Source organism: Dipodomys spectabilis, unplaced genomic scaffold (assembly GCF_019054845.1).
Source record: "Dipodomys spectabilis isolate Male_0828 unplaced genomic scaffold, ASM1905484v1 ptg000373l, whole genome shotgun sequence".
Classification (NCBI taxonomy): domain Eukaryota; kingdom Metazoa; phylum Chordata; class Mammalia; order Rodentia; family Heteromyidae; genus Dipodomys; species Dipodomys spectabilis.
Genome location: NW_024871050.1, coordinates 2,949,147 through 2,969,630, shown reverse-complemented (window position 1 = coordinate 2,969,630; position 20,484 = coordinate 2,949,147). Strand labels below are relative to the sequence as shown.

The window sequence follows — 20,484 nt, the reverse complement described above, 5'->3', positions numbered from 1 at the left end:
TCAATAGAAAATGGCTGAGCATGGTGATGTGTACCTGTCATGCTAACTACAGCAAAAGTATAAAACAGAAGCATTTTGTCCATGCTAACCTGCACAAAGAAGTAAGACCTTATCTCAAAAATAACCAGAGCAACACAATGGAAGGGGTGACACTGATCAAGATGTATTGATAAATACAATGTTAAAGCATCTCTTCATAGTTTTATTTCCATATCTTAGTAGGATATGGAAACAAAGATTTTGTTTTCTTTTTTCTGATGATACAGAAGATTTGTTTTTTTCTTTTGTCTGATGATCCTATATTCTTTACCTTATATATGGTGTATTCACATGCAGATCACAGACAGAATTCAGGGGAAAGGGGTGAAAAAGTACAGCACTGGAGCGCACTGGACACTTATGAAAGTGGGTGGAGATGGGAGGGGGGAATGAGAGAGAATGAAGGCTGGGAATGTAGCATGGTGGTAGAATGCTTATCTAGCATACATGAAGCCCTGGAAGTACCACATAGAAAAAGCAGATGAAGGTGGCTTAGTGGCAGTGTGCTTGCCTAGCATGCACAATGGCCTGGGTTTGATTCTTCCCACATACACAGAAAAATCCAGAAGTAGTGCTGTGGCTCAGGTGGTACAGTGCTAGCCTTGAGCAAAAGAAGTGCAGGGACACTGCCAAAGCCTGAGTTCAACCCCCAGGACTGGCAAAAAGGAAAAGGAAGAGAGAGAGAGAGAGAGAGAGAGAGAGAGAGAGAGAGAGAGAGAGAGAGAGATATGAGGGACCAGATGATATTGTACGAAAGAAAGGAAATATACTTATTACCTGACTCATATAAATGTAACCCCTCTGTATATCACCTCAATAATAATAAAGTAAATTTGAATTGAGATCCCCTTCATACAACTACTTAAATTTTAAATAAAAATAACCAGAGCAAGTTGCTCTACCAATAGCCCAAAGTTCAAATGTCAGTAGAGAAAAAAAGTGGGGGGAGGTGAGGCTTGGAAAATAGAACCTTTTTACTTCAAAATAAACAAAAAGGGGATGAGGGGAAGTTGGGAAGGATGGAGGTAAGAATGATGTAAGAGGCGACACTGATCAAGATGCATTGTACTCATAAATTGGCATGTGACATGTTGTATAACGTCCTTTGTACAACTGCTTGAAAATAATTTTTTAAAACAGTAAAAATAGAGTTGTAAGCCTAGCTACTCAGAGACTGAGATCTGAGAATTGCTGTTCAAAGCCGGCCTGGGCAGGAAAGTCCGTGAGACTGTTTAATCACCAAAAAAATGGAAGTGGCACTGTGGCTCAAGTGGTAGAACGTTTGCCTTGAGCTGAATTGCTCAGGGACAGTGCCCAGGTCCAGAGTTCAAGTCCACAACTATAAAAAAAGAAAAGAAAAAAAACAGTAAAAATAAGCCAGGCACCAGTGGCTCACACCTGTAATCCTAGCTACTCAGGAGACTGAATCTAAAGATCATGGTTGGAAGCCAGCCCATGCAGAAAAGTCTGTGAGACTCTTAACACCAATTAGCCACCAGAAAACTGGAAGTGGTGCTGTAGCTCAAAGTGGTAGGACAGCACCTAGACCTTGAGTTCAAGCCCCACGACTGACAAAAAATAATAATAACAATAATAAAAATAAACAAAATAGGGGCTGGGAAGGTGGCTCAGTGGTAGAGTGCTTGCCTTGCATGCATAAGGCCCTGGGTTCGATTCCCCAGCACCACATAAGAAAAAAAAAAAGAAAAGCCGGAAGTGGTGCTGTGGCTCAAGTGGTAGAGTGCTAGCCTTGAGCTGAAGAGCTGAGGGACAGCGCCCAGGCCCAGAGTTCAGGCTCTACGACCAGAACCCCCCCCAAAAAAAATAGTACTACTGGTCTTTGTCAGCAAAAAGTACTAGAGGAGTGGTAAAGTATTCATCTAGCAAATGGGAAGCTGAGTTCAAACCTCAGGACCATTAAAAGAAAAAGAAATGTCACTGGATAAGTTAAGTAAAGCCTTTCTGATGTATATATAAATAGAGATTTTTTTTGTTTTAAACCACACATTTAAAGTAGTGTTAGTCCTATAAAGGTTAAAAAAATCATAGAAAACTACAAGATAATCTTTTATGAACCACACAAGCTATTTCAAAGTAGTGTTCATCCTATAAAGGTTAAAAAAAATCATAGAAAACTACAAGATAACCTTTTATGAACTTCACAAACTAGTTCACATATTTTCTACTTCTATAACATATCTTTAAATAGAAACTATGGCTACTATGTTTTCTTTGAATCAAATGCACAGGTTTCAGTAATGACCACTGCCTTTGCTTCATGATATTCTTTGCCACTGCAATATAAAATGCATTAAATTTCTAGATGTATAGATCTAATAGTGGTATTTAAGAAGAATGTTAATATTAAGAGAAGTATTTTAAGTATAATCCTGGTTTTCTAAAGCTACTAATTATATGAGACAATAAATGTATTCTTATTTAGAAGAGACCTGAATAGTAACACTCACCTGTAGCAAGTAAAAATAACTGTTTAGCTGGCAAAGAAGACCAAAACTAATGCAAATTCACTGTTGCTTAAATTACTACTGTTTGCTACAGATCCTGGTAACCAGAACACACACCAAGGAATATGATGGCAAATGTGTATGATTTAAAGTATCTATTCTTGTCATCAGTTTTTTCACCCTTCTCACTGCTATTGCCAAGCTGGTCTTGCATGCTGCAGGCTCCCCCATGACACTTCAGCCACACAGTGCCAAGTCCAGGTTCCTACAGAATACTTCATATTGCTTTGAGGAATCATACTGACTCCCAGAACTCCTTTGCAAGCCTGAGCCCCACTGCCAGATCTCCCTCATGAACCCAAGCACATGCTCAGGCCCCAGCAGATGACAGGAAAGGACTGTATAAAACATTGTTTAAGGCTTATCCATGCATTTTTGTTTCCCATTACCACAGATAATTGAGAGTTGACTGTACTGGATAACACTACCTCAGTTAGCTGCCCATCAGTGTGGGAAAATATCTGCAATTAAACAGTTACAGTTTATTAACTCAACTAAGTGGGTGTTTTTAATATGTCTCAAATTTCTTATTAGTAAGCTAACATTTTAACTAAGCATTTAATTACTGAAATCATAAGTGTGCTCCAAATTACCCATTTTCTATAAACAAATGATTTACTAACAAATGTAAAACATAACTTTCAGTTATCCATCCTTCATTCATAACATGAAAACTACACAGAGGACACTAGGAAGTATACAAAACCTAATGTTTATGCAAAATTACACAACGATAGCCTTAGGTGGCATTTAATTTAAAACTAATTTATAAGCAAAAATATCTAAGCAACAAAAATATATAATTTTAAATAAAAATTATCCTAAATATTGAATTCATTGATGTTTATATCTTCCACTGTGCTTTGAGAAGAATTCCAGCTTACATTATTTTACAAACATTTATTTTTATCTACTTTATTCATGACCAACTAATGTCTGGCCCAAGAAATCCTATTCAGCTCTCTACCTACTTCTTTACTTATTCTACTCAAATAGCTTTAAAAGATGCATGCTTTAGGCTATATACTCAAACGTTACTTTATATGATACATAGAAGTTCATTAGCTGAATACAAACACTTACAATCTAGGGTGCCCTTCAAAGTATTCACCTTCTTCCTTGAGCTTGTTACCCATTCTCCTTTTCTTATCTAAGTAAGGACTTCAGAATTGTAATAAAATAAATTATTCTCTCCTGCTGTTCTTCGCTATTGTCATCATTTATTTACTCACATAATCTCTCCTATTTTCATCTGTCATTTAACAAAATGTCATTACTTCTTGGGAACTTGGCTATATTAATTTCTTTTCTATATTAGCTCTTTTCTTCTGACTTTTTCAGGTCCTTTGTAAATACTTTAAACATGCAAAAATTTTAAAATCATCAAATACAAAACTTGAAAAATTAGTCATTTTTCAACTCCCCTTCCATAAGTTTATCTATTTATTTCAAATATCACTGATTCTTCCCTTTAGGGGACCTTTCTGAAATAAAATTTCCTCTCACTCATTAAATTCATCAATTCTTTTTTGCTCTAGCAATACAAAAGTAATAAAGGATAAAATGTCCACAGAAGTTTAGATGGGATATGAAGAAACCTTTAAAATGTTAAATTCAGATTTAAAATGAGGGGCTGGGAAGGTGGATCAGTGGTAGAGCGCTTGCCTTGCATGCCTGAGGCCCTGGGTTCGATTCCTCAGCACCACATAAACAAAAAGAAAAAAGCCGGAAGTGGCTCCGTGGCTCAAGTGGTAGAATGCTAGCCTTGAGCTGAAAGCTGAGGGACAGCACCCAGGCCCAGAGTTCAGGCCCACGACTGAACCCCCCCCCCCCAAAAAAAAAAACAGATTTAAAATGAAAGTCCTCTAGTCTGATAAATTTTCAAGTAGCATTATAGTGTAGAATTATACTATATAAAAGATAATTATTTATAAAAATGGGTAAACTTTTAGACTCAAAAATGGCTAGATTAAACGATTTTTAGAAGTCCAATGTGCTATCCATTGTGCGCCACAGAGCGAGCTTAGATTAAATGATTTTTAAAAGTAGTGAACTCTCAAGATATACAAATAACAATATGTACATTTTAAAATTCTTTTAATTCTACGAAAGTTGTAATTATTTAGGTTTCGAAATAGTGCACTTGGGGCTGGGAAGGTGGCTCAGTGGTAGATTGCCTGCCTTGCATGCATGAGGCCCTGGGTTTGATTCCTCAGCACCACATAAACAAAAAGAAAAAAGCTGGAAGTGGCACTGTGGCTCAAGTGGTAGAGCGCTAGCTAGCCTTGAGCTGAAGAGCTGAGCTGAGGGACAGCGCCCAGGCCCAGAGTTCAGGCCCCACGACCAGACTCCCCCCACCCCAAAAAAAAAATAGTGCACTTATATAGTATGACATCAAATTACTCAAAATGGCAAAAAAGGCAAAAACTGACAACTTTAAACATCTCTTTGGGGCAGATCAAACTTTTATCATTTTAATTTTTTTGGAAATTACATTTCCAATTAAATTAGTTTTCCATTGAAGTGGTTTTTGTTTCATTTTTTGAGGTAGGGGTCTTGCTAGCTCAAAGTGGCCTCAAACTGAATTCTCTTACCTCAGCCTTCAGAGTACTAGGATTACAGATGTGCATCACCACACCCAGCAGTATCATTATTTTAAATGGCCCTAAAATATTAGAATGATTACAACATGCCAACATGCAACCTCTAGAAGCATATACAAAAAGATTATACCATCATAAAAAATGTGTTTTAGCTGGGAAAGTGGCTCAGTGGTAGAGTGTTTGCCTCGCATGCATGAGGCCCAAGGTTCAATTCCTCAGCACCATATAAACAGAAAAGGCCGGAAGTGGTATTATGGCTCAAGTGGTAGAGTGCTAGTCTTGAGCTCAAGAGCTTAGGGACAGTGCACAGGCCCAATGTTCAAGCCCCACAACCAACAAAAAAAAAAAAAAAAACTACAAATTCTATACCTATTATAATTACAGCTATAATTTTACAACTATGAAAAAAGTATTATATACAAAAGAAAGTATTAATAGTAAAAAGATTCAGCAGAAAAGTTTGTTTTTCCATTTTGTTCCTGTATTTTCATGAGCATGAGTTTTCTAATTAAAAAAAAAATTTTAAGTTCTATATAAAGCTATTTTTGTAAGGTTTTCTAAGTCTCTTATTCTTTCCAGTACCACAAGTACATCTAGTATTATTCCAATAAACATAAAACCTAAGTGTGGGTCATAGCTCAGTGACAGAACAGAGTTTGTTCCAACACTGCAAAAAAAATAAAAACCTAGGAGCTCCACACCAGTGGCTCACACCTACCATCCCAGCTAGGGCTGCATTTCAAAGCCAGCCTGGGCAGCAAAGTCTATAGTCAAATGTTAACCTTGAGAAAAAAAGCTTAAGGATGCACCCAAGCCCTGAGTTCAAGCCCCAGAACTGGCACCAAGAAAAATAAAATCTAAAAACCTAAGAAATATTAAACAAGCCACCAAGCCATTAGACTTTATTTAAAATAATAAAGTACATATATAAAGTACATATATAAAGGACATATTTTCACTTCCAAGCTAATTATGTTATCATGATAAATAACTTTTAATAGAATCTATTAAAATTTACTTTCCTAATTACAGACACAATAACTACACCACAAAAATAATAAAATAATATTGAATTTGTATTTTCCAAATAATACAGGTACATTATCTCACATAATAAAAGACATCAACATGATACATTGGCTTGTGAATATTGTTTCACACAGACAAATAGGAAAATAACATGGCTCACTTGTGAAATGTGATTGATTGAAGATTCCATCCTTCGTAACTGGGATGCCTGGATATCCAGCATCTGTAGGACATTGTTGGCCAAGGTGTTTATCAGATAGGCAACGCTTGCTAAGGATTGGGTGGTATAGGCTTTGGTTTCTTCTAGGGCTCGCTGCTTATCTGATGACTATGGAAAAAGCAAATCAGTAATGATTATTTCAAAGACCACCCATTTCTATCCATCACCCACAAAAATACTCCTTAAAACCACTACTAAATCTATACCCACAGCCAAAAATATTCTGTAAACCAATGATAAGTTCATAAAAACTCCAAACTAAACTAATGACTAAGTTCCTTGGTAATTTAATGGTAAATACACACCTTGTACAAATGAAAATGAAATACTGAAGCTTTTTAACACTGAGATCCAATAAACATTTGAGCAGTAATAGCACGTGTGTGTGTGTGTGTGTGTGTGTGTGTGTGTGTGTGTGTGTGTGTGTGTTACACAGCCAGGCTAAGCAGGAAAAGCCCATAAAACTCATCTCCAAGTAACTGTAGATAGATAGAGAGAGAGAGAGAGAGAGAGATACATATAAATCCAATTAACCATATATATATGTGTTTATCTCCAATTAACCATATGAGAGAGAGAGAGAGAGAGAGAGTGTGTGTGTGTGTATCTTTTCAAAGTCACTGCAGAGAAAAGCAATACTGATTTAAATGCATAAATTCTGGCATAGCCTTTCCTACTTTTCTGAAGTCATTTTTTTCACCCTAACAATGTGCAATGTGGTAAAATGTGACTATATGTGGTTACCTATGTCTTATCAAAATATTAATGATAAATGAGCCAGGTGCCGGTGGCTCACACCTGTAATCCTAGCTCCTGAGGAAGCTGAGATCTGAGGATCCCGGTTCAAAGCTAGCCCGGACAAGGAAAGTCGGTGAGACTCTTATCTCCAATAAACCACCAGAAAACCCGAAGTGGCACTGTGGCTCAAGCAGTCGAGCGCTCGCCTTGAGCTGAAGAGCTGAGGGACAGCGCCCAAGCCCAGAGTTCAAGCCCCATGACCGGAAAAAAAAGATAAATGAAAATTGTTAATAATGACAAAAATAAAAATAATGAAAAGATTATTTTTTCCTGAGTATTTTAAGTATGACAACCCTATGGGGTATAAATTGCAAAAATCATAAGCTCCATTAGACAAAGACTATACAGCAAAAATTGTCTAAATTATTTCTAAGGTTGCAAAGCAAAGCAATGGCAGTTAAACAATGTATACTACCAAATGTCAAACACTATCTTCTCACTGAAGTGAGAACATAGAAAGATTCTATGGTTCAGGAGCCAGAAATCTTTTAGTATCATCACTACTCTTTACTGTAATATGACAACTTGAACAACTGTCACAGTTATCAGTTCCCTCAATTACAAGGTGAAGAAGATAAATTCCTGATTAAGCTTTTCTAAGAATGTGTGAACCTTGAATAAGATAAGGAATGTAAAATCACTTTCTAAACCAGGCACTGGTATCTCACACCTGTAATCCTAGCTACTCGGGAGACTAAGATCTGAGGATCTGGTTCAAAGCCAACCCAGGCAGGAAAGTTCATGAGACTCTTATCTCCATTAACCACCAGAAAATCAGAAGTGGTGCTGTGGTTCAAGTGGTAGAGTGTTCCCCTTGAGCTGAAGAGCTCAGGAACACTGCCCAAGCCCAGAGTTCAAGCCCCACAACCCACTAAGAAAAAAAAACCACTTTCTAAAATACAAACATACGTAATAACTGTCCATCACTACGGTCACAATCTTGTCTCCCACATGGTCTGAAATCAGAATCAATAAATGTAGATACAAAATTTTCCAAGGTAGGGGTTAAGAAAAAGAAGTAAAATTCGGGCTGGGAAGGTGGCTCAGTGGTAGAGCCCTTGCCTTGCATGCATGAGGCTCTGGGTTCGATTCCTCAGCACCACATAAGCAAAAAGAAAAAAGCTGGAAGTGGCGCTGTGGCTCAAGTGGTAGAGCGCTAGCCTTGAGCTGAAGAGCTGAGGGACAGCGCTCAGGCCCAGAGTTCAGGCCCCACGACCGGACCCAAAAAAAAAAAGTATTATGTATTTTTATATCCAACCCACAGACAATAAGTAATATTTTTAATCTCAAATCTATTATAATCAAAATTAAACTGCTTCTGGAAAGAACTAAGACTAAAGGGGCTGGGAAGGTGGCTCAGTGGTAGAGTGCTTGCCTTGCATTCCCGAGGCCCTGGGTTCGATTCCTAAGTACCACATAAGCAAAACTTTTGAAATCAACGTGAGCAACATAGCAAGCCCTGTCTCAAAACACAAATTATATATACATATATATACATTATATATGTGTGTGTATATATATTTATATATAGATATATAAACAGTGGGGGCCGGGCACTGGTGACTCATGCCTGAAATTCTACTCAGTAGGCTGAGATCTGAGGATCATGGTTGGAAGCCAGTCCCGGGTAAGAAAGTCTGTGAGATTGTTACTTCTAATTTACCAAAAGCAAAAAGAGGAGCCGTGGCTCAAGTAGCAAAGTACAGCCTTGAGCAAAAGAAGTTCAGGGACAGTGCCCAGTCCCTGAGTTCAAGTCCCAGGATTGGCACCGAAAAAAACCCAACTGGCAGTGGTAGCACATGCCTATGATCCCAGCTACTAAGGAGGATTAAGAGTCCAAGACCAGACCCAATAGCTTTCCTCACTGAATTATAGAAATCCAAAAGTTCATATGGAGAAACAAAAGACACCAAGTAGCAAAAGCAATTCTCAGTAAAAACAGCACCAATGGAGGTACTACAATACCCAACTTCAAATTATACTACAAAGCCAAAACAACAAAAACAGATTGGTACTAGCACAAAAACAGATCCAAAAGACCAGCAAATAAAACCACACAGCTACAGTCAAATAATTTTTGTCATACTATTGATTCTTCCCATCTTTTTTTTTTTTTTTTTGCAGTACCGAGTTTGAACTCAGGGTTTCATACTTGCTACACTACTGATCCATGACCCCATCCCTTTTTTGCACTGCTTTTTGATTCCTGCGAAAGTGTGCCTAGTCTGCGATGCTATTATTTTTCACTTCCAATTGTAATTAGGATGACAGGTATTACCATGTGCAACTTAATCCACTGAGATGGAGTCTTGTGGACTTTTGTTTTGTTTTGTTTTTTGGTCCAGGCTGACCAGGAACTGTAATCCTCCTGATATAGCTAGAATGACAAGTGCATATCACCACACTCAGCTATTGATTTAAAAAAGGGTCTCTCAAATTTTTTCTGCCCAAGCAGGCCTCAAATCCAGAATCTGCCAGTCTCAGCCCCCCATAAAGTTATTACAGGCCACTGGCACCTGGATCGAAACTTATTTTTGGGTCCGGTCGTGGGGCTTCAACTCTGGGCCTGGGCACTGTCCCTCAGCTCTTCAGCTCAAGGCTAGCGCTCTACCACTTGAGCCACAGCGCCACTTACGGCTTTTTTCTTTTTGCTTATGTGGTGCTGAGGAATCAAACCCAGGACCTCAGGCATGCAAGGCAAGCGCTCTACCACTGAGCCACCTTCCCCAGCCCCGAAACTTTTTTTTTTTTAATACTATTCTTCTCACTGTACTTTCAGGCCTTTGAGAGAAATTTCACTGTTATTTCCAAACACAACCCATTCCGTACAAACTGTTTATATGGCATATTACTCTGTTCATTATACCAGCTCCATATTATCTACAATTTATCACCTTCCCCTTAAAACCACTTCCTCCTACTTTTAACACTACTACTCCATCATCTTACATACTTTCAAACTCTCTATCCCAGCATACTTACTTTGTATCTGTACTTTACATGCGCTCCTTTTTTTGGCCTCCTACTAGTCATATACTACTCATCTGGTTTTCTTGGAAGTACTACTATATTAGTTTCCAGAGCAAATGACAGTATCTTATATCTGGCCTAATTGATTCATCTTTCCAAATCAGCTGAAGCCTCTATGGCTTCCTCTCTTCCACTTAAATACAAACTCCTCCACTAATAAAATTCCTTCACTAATAAAATCTAGAAATTATTTCCTATTCAACCTTATCTGAACTTTAATTAATCTTATGATGCCCAAAACATGGCTCATAGTTGTCTACTTCTGTGTTCTTCCTTTTCCTTCACCTATAGTATACCTTTTGCCAACAAACTATACAGTCTTGAACTTCAAGTAAAACCAATTCCCATAGCAATTTAACAAATGTACAGGACACAGTTAACATTGAGCAGATTCATACGACCCCTAGTGGTAAGGCTCTTAAAGAAAAGTAAAAGTATTTTCTTTACACACCTATCACATTATAACATAGGAGTTCTAGAATATCTGAAGTAAGGTTCCAGAGATTCACAGTTCTTTTTTTTTTTTTTGCCAGTCTTGGGACTGAACTCAGGGCCTACGCACTGTCCCTGAGCTGCTTTTTGCTCAAGGCTAGCACTCTAACACTTTGAGCCACAGCTTCACATCCGGCTTTTTCTGTTTATATAGTACTGAGGAATCGAACCCAGGGCCTCATGCATGCTAGGCAAGCACTCTATCACTAAGCCACATTCCCAGCCCACAATTACTTTTTTAAAAAGAAAAATAAAAGTTTTCTATGTAGCCCAGGCTGGTCCTGAACTCCTGGTTCCACTTCCTCAGGTTTTTGGATTATAGGCATAGCCACTAAACCTGGCTCTAGCCCATTTTTAGATATATCTGCTACCATGTTAGCAGTATGGACTTCCAATCTAAACTGTCTTTACATTCTTTGCTGATATATCCTGCCATAGTCACTCATTAGCTCCTTTTCTTTCTATCGTTTATCATTGTTTGTGGTACTGAGGACTGACTAACCTCCTAAGCAAGTGTTTTTACCACTGAGCTACACTCTCAACTCCACCCAGATCTGTTTGCCAAAGTTGTCTTCTTACCTAAATCCTAATATATCAGTCTCCTAAAAGTAGCTAAGATTACAGGGTTGGGCCACAAGCACCCAGCACAAGTATCTAGATTTTATGAACAAATTACATTTTCTACCATGCCAATGATGAAGTAAATTCATTTCTGTTCAGATTATATGAAGTATTATATCTCATCTGTGCCAATGGGCTAGAATCCTTTGCCTAAAACAGACAGATTTTAGGGCCTAGAAAAAAACATCCAGAAGAAATGAGTGTCCTACTCCTTCCACACTACCATAAAGAAGGTCCAGCTCAAAAAAGGGGTACATGGACACACTTTCAGATCCTCCCAGCCAGAGAAGGCATAGCAGACTTGTAGTTCAGCCCAGCCTGTAAAGCATCCTCTCCCTCCTCCAGTGGGGTGGCCTACTTCTATCACCTAATGAAAGAAAAGGGGGGAGAGAAATATATTGTGGGAGAGTTTTAACTCCAGAAGCACTGGCAACATCAAACCTACTTGGTTTTACCTACTTGGTATACTCTCTAAGAGAAAACTTAAAACTTACTTTTCAATTTGATGTTTTAGGTCTGGTAATCAGAAGAAAAATAAACCTCTACAAACCTCTGGAGAAAGTAAAAAAAAAAAAAAAAGTAAAAAAAACTTTAGTATCATTAACATTAGGTTCATTATCTATCTATCTATCATAACAGCATGCATTTTATAGACAATTTAGGGTATAATCAACAATGTGGCAGGAAAAGATAATAATTAGGAAGCACAAGTGAAGACATGAAAGGAGATTTTTCTCTACAAATTATTATCAGTCTCTTTCTCTTCTCTAGAAGTACTTCTTTGGCCCAGTCAAGTCCATTCCACTGCAATTACTTTGATTCTGGGAATAAACTATGCTCAAATTGGTAGATTACAATCATCAGTTCTCATTTTATCAGTTAGCTCTTCAAAATATTCAGTGATGTCTCCTAGTCACTCCCCATGATGCAACTAAGTTCAACCAATTCATTTCAGTAAGTCCTTATTCACTGAACACCTGTAATAGACAGTAGCATTCAAAATGAAAGCATGTTCTCTACAGTCAAGCAGTTTTTATTCCAGTACAAAGAGAGACAAATAAACAGAAAACGTCTATGCAACATGGTAAGGGATACAGATGATATTCAAGTAGGAATGCTATCTTAAGTGACACTGTGAAAGGAGCTTCAAAGAATACAGTTTGCACTGCCAAGAAAGGTTGAGAGAGTAAATCCATGCAAGTGAATCCATTAGCCCAAGCAAGGCTAAAAACAACAGAGTTCAGTACTCCTGAATCAAATCATCAGTTCCCTAATACCCCCACACTTTAGGACTTTGGCATCTGCTGGAATTTAAAATACAGTAACCATTTTCTTTCCTCACAAAATTGTTAAGCAAAAATTTCACACATGCAGGATGGAGAATGTAGCTTAGTCAGGAAAGTACCTCACTGATATGTGAAAATTTACACGTGCAATCACAGAACTAAGGTCACAATACCAGACTTCATATAGCTGAGAGGAAGAAATGCACGCTATAAAAAAAGCATAACATTCAACTTAGAGTGAATCATACAAGTGAGAGTGAAAAACAATAAAGCAAAACTAAATAAATTAAATAATTAAATAACTCAGCAATAAAAACACAAAGCAGAAACTCAGCTATACAAATTAAAAGCAAAAGGACTTCAGATATGACTAAAGTGGTAGAGCCTTTGCCTAACAAGCACAAGGCCCCAAGTTCAATCCCCAGTACAACAAAAAAGAAAAAAAAGTTGGCATGGTCTTGAAAAATCAAAAGAAGTTCAAGACTGAAAATTACATTATTATGATAACTTAAATACAACACACACTTCTAAACTGCATTATTCATCTAGTAAATATTTGTGGAACAAATGGCAAAAATTGAAGAGAAACGTGAGGAATAGATGGTGATCAATATGTAAAAGAGTAGACTAAAAATGTTCATGTTTATAGAAAAAGCACTAATTAGAGTATTCAAAAGGGGTAGGACACTCAAGATCAGCAGCTTACTCCCAACTGGTTCAGACAAAATAAAAGATGTTAAAAAGAGAAGGGAAAAGAATTTTTTTAATTAATCAAAAATAAACTTACAATAATGATATCAATGGAGACACATCAACTGTGACAAATGCAACACTCTGGAATTTAATCTTATTTAAAAAGTAAGATGAGGGCTGGGAAGTTGGCTCCATGGTAGAGTGCTTGCCTCGCATGCATGGGTCCCTGGGTTCAATTCCTCAGCACCACATAAGCAGAAAAAAGCCAGAAAAGTGGTGCTGTGGCTTTAGTAGTAGGGTGCTAGCCTTGAGCTGAAGAGCTGAGAGACAGCGCCCAGGCCCAGAGTTCAAGCCTCCACGACCCACCAAAAAAAAAAAAAAAGTAAAATGAATTCCAGGTGGGGTGATATTGTTTATTTTTTTCAATTTTATTATCTTTAAATAGTTGTACAAAGAAAGTGACTTTTAACAAAGCACTTCACGAATGCGATGCATAGTGATCAGTGCCACCCCATTCAACAACTCTCACTCTCACCTGCTTCCACCCACTCCTTCCCCTACTCTTCTTAATTTTGTGGAACATACAATGAATTCTTGACAGCATTTTCCCTGTCCCCTATCTCCTTGGTCCCACCCTACCTCTTGCATGTATCCATTTCCTGGTGTCCATTTTTGTTGGGTTTGGACGTTGTCTTTCTAAAAAATTCTGCTATTTGAGCTCTCCACAGTCTATGATACTTCAGTAAATTCATTTTTACCACTTGCATACCACCCAACACATTTACTTGTAGGCACATTCTAGCTACCACAAATTGAGGAAGCCATGCAACCTTTGTTTCTCTGGGTCTGACTTAATATAATTTTTTCCAAGTCTTTACAGTTCCTTATGAATAGTACAATATCATTCTTTCTGATGGATGAGTAGAATTTCATTGTGTATATATACCATGCTGCAATATATACATGCTGCAATTAACATGATTGTGTTGATGGCTTTACTGTAACCTTGTGATCTATTGAATAAATGCCCAGAAGTGGAATTGCTGGGTCATAGGTAGTTCTACATTTAGTTTTTTGAGGAAATCTCCACACTGCTCAGTGGAATAAGCCTATATTCCCACCAGCAGTGTATCAGAATTCTCTTCTGGCCACATCCTCACCAGCATTTATTGTTTTCTCACCCCATTTTAACTGGGGTGAGATAAAATCTCAGTGTTGTTTTAATGTGCATTTCCTTTATTGCCAGAGATATTGATGTCTTTCTTAAGTCACTACCCCATTTATTAATTGGACTGTTATTTCTTTGAGGATTTAATTTTTTGAGTTCCAAGGACATCAGGCACTTGTCTAATGTGTAGCTGGTAAAAATCTCAGTTATCTTTGCCATGCAGAAACCTTTAAGTTTGATGAGATTCCAACTTATCAAGTCTTCAATTTGTTGTTTCTAGATCTTTACTTAAAAACTTTCAACCAGCAGTGGCACTGGTGGCTCACACCTGTAATCCTAGCTACTCAGGAGGCTGAGATCTGAGGATAATGGTTCAAAGCCAGCCTGGGCAAGAAAAGTCCGAGAGACTCTTATCTCCAATTAGGCACCAGAAAACTGGAAGTGGTGCTGTGGCTCAAGTGGTAGAGCGCTCACTTGAGCTGAAGAGTTCAAATGTTCAGGCCCAGAGTTCAAGCCCCACAACCAACCAAAAAAAAAAAAACTTTCAACCAAATAAGAGAAAATTTTCCATTAACTTCAGGTTTTACCATTATTAAAATTTGACTTATAAGCCTCCTTTTAATTATCCTATCAAAACAAAACATAATTAAGTATGTCGAAATGGCAATCATCTACAGTTGTTGCATCATACAAAAAGACGGATATAAGTGACGTATATAAATTACTCATGGTTTTCACCATGATGTCTAAAGTTAACTACCCCCCTGTGCGTGTCCCATAATTAAAATAATCACTTTAGTTTTAGAGAATTTATTATGTTTCATGTAGGGAATACTACTTATCCAAAATAAATCTCCTCAAAAGTACTAAACTTAACCTTTTCTATATTTATTTTATTTTATTTATTTATTTATTTTTTGTCGGTCGTGGGGCTTGAACTCTGGGCCTGGGTGCTGTCCCTCAGCTCTTCAACTCAAGGCGAGCGCTCTACCACTTGAGCTACAGCGCCACTTCCTCTATATTTATTTTAATGTAAAATTATGATAATAAGCCTTTTCTCTTTCAAATCATTTATTTTTCATGTATTTGTTAACCTGATTAATGACTAAATTATAAATATCTTGAGATTATCCAAAGCACAAAGCAAATTTCCCAATTTGAAACCTAGGAGTTCTATTAGTTATGTAAGTCCAAGTCTTTCCTCTTTCCATTTCTCTCTGTTTCCTGGCTCATGAGGTAAGCAGTATGTCCTACCATGCTTTCCCATCATAATGAGCTGCCTTGTCAGAAGCCCAAAGTTCTAGGAATACTTGATCATGGACTGTTATACTCAAAACCATAAGCCAAAACAAACCTTTCCAAGTTAACAGCCTCAGGTATTTTTTCTTTTTCTTTTTTGGTATGTTTTTTATTGTAAAAATGCTGTACAGAGGGGTTACAATTACGTGAGCAAGGTAATAAGTACATTTCCTATTGAGCATTGTTGCCTCCTCCTTTCTTTAGGTATTTTCTTATACTGATGGAAGGGAAGGTTAACTACTAAAAGTGACCATGGAAGAAGAAACAGTGCCATTTAAGAGACACTCATACCAAAAAATCGGTGTTTGCCAAATAACAGAAATTACAAGAGTGGCATCTAGTAAGCAGTTGAGATATCATAACTATAATTTAAATCATAGAATTGGCCTACCAGGAACAGACTGATCTAATACTATCAGAGAGGAGAACAAGGTAGAAGGCAAAAACTGGAAATCTTAACTCCATGAGTATAGCAACCTACACAAGAAAACTGCTACATCATTACTGTGGGCCCTAGCACCTACCAATACACCAGTAAATGTGCATCATCCTAAAAAAACTTAAGTGCAACATTATCATCATTTACACTGTCCCTCCCTCCCCCACAAAAAAACCCTCAAAATTTCCATACTGCTTTGAATACCACAAACTGCAGCCATAGAATGAAGTTAAACTATTTCCCTCTCTAAAGATCACAGCTGTGTATCCTTTAATTAAAAACATAGATTGTATCAGGAACACTGGGCTCTAAGGAAGTTTTCACATTTTAGATTCTGTAGCATGAGACTATAAAGCAGAATTAGTATTAAACTAGCTAATCCACAATACTTGACAAAAGTGGCAAACTCAAACTAATATACTTTCTTTCTTTTTTCCTTTTTTGCTAGTCCTGGGGTTTGAACTCAAGATCTAGGCATTATCCCTGAGCTCCTGAGCTTCTTTTGCTCAGGACTAGCACTCTACCACTTGAGCCACAATGCCACTTCTGGCTTTTTCTGCTTATGTGGTGCTAAGGAATCGAACCCAGGGCCTCATGCATGCAAGGCAAGTACTCTACACTAAGCCACCTTCCCAGCCCTAGTTTTTCTCTTTTTTCTGTTTATGTGGTACTGAGGAATCGAACTCAGGGCTTCATGCATGCTAGGCAAGCACTCTACCACTAAGCCACATTCCCAGCCCAGTACTTTCACTATAAATATAATGTATACTTATAGTAAGGAAAAAAAAACATATAACCTTTCCTATTTTGAAATATATATTTAAGCCATGAAAAGGTACACTTAGAAATGAGTATTTCTAAAACTAAAGTGGAATGTCCTAGGTTAATAGAAAATGTTAAATATAACAAAGAAAGGGGAGATACCCTAACATGCATGTGTGCAAGCACATATTATGTGTATGTACATATACACATATTTGGGGAGGTTGGGTGTGTGCCTTGGACTGAACCCAGGACTTCATGCATGCTATATAAGCTGCACTACCATGGAGCTAAACCCTCCAGCCCTAAATGTATATTTATGGTAAGACAACTTCTCAGAACAATAAAATGAGTCCTGAAAATATTTTGAAAGAGTAATTTCTTTTCCAAAGTGAATTAAGCCACAAAGAAACACTCTAAAGTTGTTCAGTTCCTGCCAAAAAGGACAGAAGATCCAACTTAAAACTGTGACAAAACTGATACAAAGCTGAGAAGATGAAAAAAAACACAATGATGAATTATGCTACATAGAATAAAGACTCCAGATTGATACAGATGGTAAATGGAATGCTAGAGCTCTTCTTTATGATTAAGAAATGGTAGAAGGCTACCATATTGCAACCAATGCAGTTATAACTATTTCAAGCAAACATCATAAAAGAATAGTAAAAACAACTTGAGAAAACCAAAACATCCCAAATAATGGGACAAAATTCTGATATGGTACGCAAAGAATAACACATTACTTCTTACCAAACAAACAAAAATGTATAAACGAAATATACTCCCAAGGAAACAATCAGAGAAACTCACATTGAAGGGTCTAATAAAAGATAAAACAAAAACTGACAGAGTCTTCAATAATGTCAATACTGTGCAAATACAGTAAGGTCAAATAACTGTTCTAGGTTAAATAAGCACAAAAGACATGACAAGTAAGTGCAATAAGAAATCATAACTGAATCCTGGAAAGAAGGAAGATTCTACAGACAAAAAGAAGTGGGACAAATCACAGCTAAATGACTGGAAGATAAAGACAAAAGTATCAGAGAAGGGATTTGCATAGAGATGACCAGAGATTCTTAAATCTTAAACTCTTAAATCTTCCACATAGTACTAACTAAAGCATGCTTATGAAAAAACAATCCCAAGGGTGGAGAAGAAATCACATAAGAGAAATGAGAAGGAAGAGCACCTGAGGTTCACACAGGATAGGGAACAGTGCATGTTCCTGTCTGAATAGAAATACAACTCTCAGAATGGTAAGCACTACTCAAGAGGACCTTATCTTCTGAGTAATGGGAATAATTAGCTCTACAGTTGGAACTTAACAAAGCCTCCAAGTAGGTTAACTGCATCTGTGAAGAAGCTTAAGAACATTTATAGAAATATTAAAAAAAAAAACTTGAGGAGCTAATAACAATCACTACAATGACCAGCATATAATGAAAGTTACCAGATACATAATAAAGGAAGAAAAATGACCAATAAAGAAACCCATCAAAACCTAACGTAAATATTAAAATTAACAGTTAACTATATATAATCAAAAAGTAAAAACACTGGTAATATTAAAAAAAAGACCAAAATCTGGCTGGGCCAGGCACTGGTGGATCACACTTATAAAACGCTAGCTATGCAAGAGACTGCAATCTGAGGATTGCAGTTCAAAGCCAACCTAGGAAAAAGTCAGTAAGACATCTTTATATAACCAGCAAAAGCCAGAAGTAAAACTGTGGCTCAAGTAATTGAGTACCAGCCTTAAGCGAAAAAACTAAGGGGCAGCAGCGAGGCCCTAGTTCAAGTCCGAGTACTAGAACAGGTAATAAAAATAATAATAGTATCCGGGCGCCGGTGGCTCACGACTGTAATCCTATCTACTCAAGAGGCTGAGATCTGAGGATCGCGGTTCAAAGCCAGCCCAGGCAGGAAAGTCCGTGAGACTCTTATCTCCAAGAAACCACTAGAAAACTGGAAGTGGAACTGTGGCTCAAGCGGTAGAGTGCTCGCCTTGAGCTGAAGAGCGCAGGGACAGTGCCCAAGCCCAGAGTTCAAGCCCCACAACCAACCAAAAAATAATAATAATAGTAGTAACACGTAATAATAATAGCCTGTGCCAGGCTCACACCTGTAATCCTAGCTACTCAGGTGGCTGAGATCTGAGGACTAGAATTCAAAGCCAGCGTGGGCAGGAAACTCCATGAGACTTTATCTCCAATTAACCACCAAAAAGCTGTAAGTGGAGTTGTGGCTCAAGTATAGAGCTCTAGACTTGCGGAAAAAAATAAGCTGAGGGACAGTGCCCAGGTTCTGCATGCAAATCTCAATAATGCCCCCCCACACACAGACACAGGACATGTATTCTAATCATTTTTATTAAATAAAAAATTTTAATCATTATATAACTTATGAACCTAATTTTTTATTTAAAAAAACTATTTTATCCTCTTATAAGCTTTCTGTGGAACTTTTAATTCTAGGAGTATCCATCCATACTTATGAAGAAAAGCAAAACTACTAACATTATGTCTCTCCTATTGTTCAAAAATATATTTCAGATAATTTTTTTAAAGAAAATTCTTTATAATTTTTTTTTGCTCCGTACCAGGGTTTGAACTTAGGGATAGGGCTTTCTTGGCTGGTGCTCTACACTTGGTCCATACCTCCAGCTAGCCTTTTTTTTGTTGATTATTTCGATCCTCCAGATCTCAGCTTCCTAAGCAGCTACAATTACAGGCATGAACCAGGCATGGCTTAAAATAAACTCAATTTTTTTTTCCCAGAGCTGAGGACCGAACTCAGGGTCTTGCGCTCACCAGGCGGGCACTCTTCCGCTGAGCTAAACCCTCAGCCCCTCAATTTTTATTCTGAATAAATCCATATTATATGGTAATTCTGCTTTAATATAAATAATAAAGGGATGTGAATTATAACTCACAAGAAGCAATCACATTCTATCTCATAAAAGAAAAATATGGGGCTGGGAAGGTGGCTCAGTGGTAGAGTGCTTGCCTTGCATGTATGAGGCCCACGGTTCGATTCCTTAACACCATATAAGCAGAAAAAGCCAGAAGTGGCGCTGTGGCTCAAGTAGTATAGCACTAGCCTTAAGCTAAAAAACTGAGGGACAGCGACCAGGCCCAGAGTTCAGGCCCCACTACTGCCAAAAAAAAAAAAATATATATATATATATATATATATATATATATATGTATGAACAAGCTGGTTTTTTCAGATTTAAAGAAGCTAACAATTATAAACTTATTTAAAATATTATAGTGACTCATTTTACAAAATAAAAAATAATAAAAATAATTTTTAAATTTCTGAAGGTTTTCTAAAGGATAAGGCATTCCATAATCATATTAATAAATAAAAAGAAATATTTTACATGTTTAGCTATTAAGCAATTTTTTTAAAAAAAAAAGACACTTTATACATAAAGTAAAAAGCTCATGTCAGATGTTCACAGTATAGTTG

The 20,484-nt window shown here is 37.4% G+C and overlaps 1 protein-coding gene across 8 annotated transcripts in view; it reads right to left on the bottom strand.

Moving 5' to 3' along the window:
- The window catches only part of Abi2 (abl interactor 2), a 69,908-nt gene that overhangs the window by 45,109 nt on the left and 4,315 nt on the right, over positions 1–20,484 (bottom strand). For all 8 annotated transcript variants that reach the window (XM_042667036.1, XM_042667040.1, XM_042667038.1 and 5 more), the window contains exon 2: positions 6,357–6,524. In XM_042667036.1, coding sequence (XP_042522970.1) covers positions 6,357–6,524 — 168 coding nt within the window. The remainder of the gene's footprint in view (positions 1–6,356; positions 6,525–20,484) is intronic.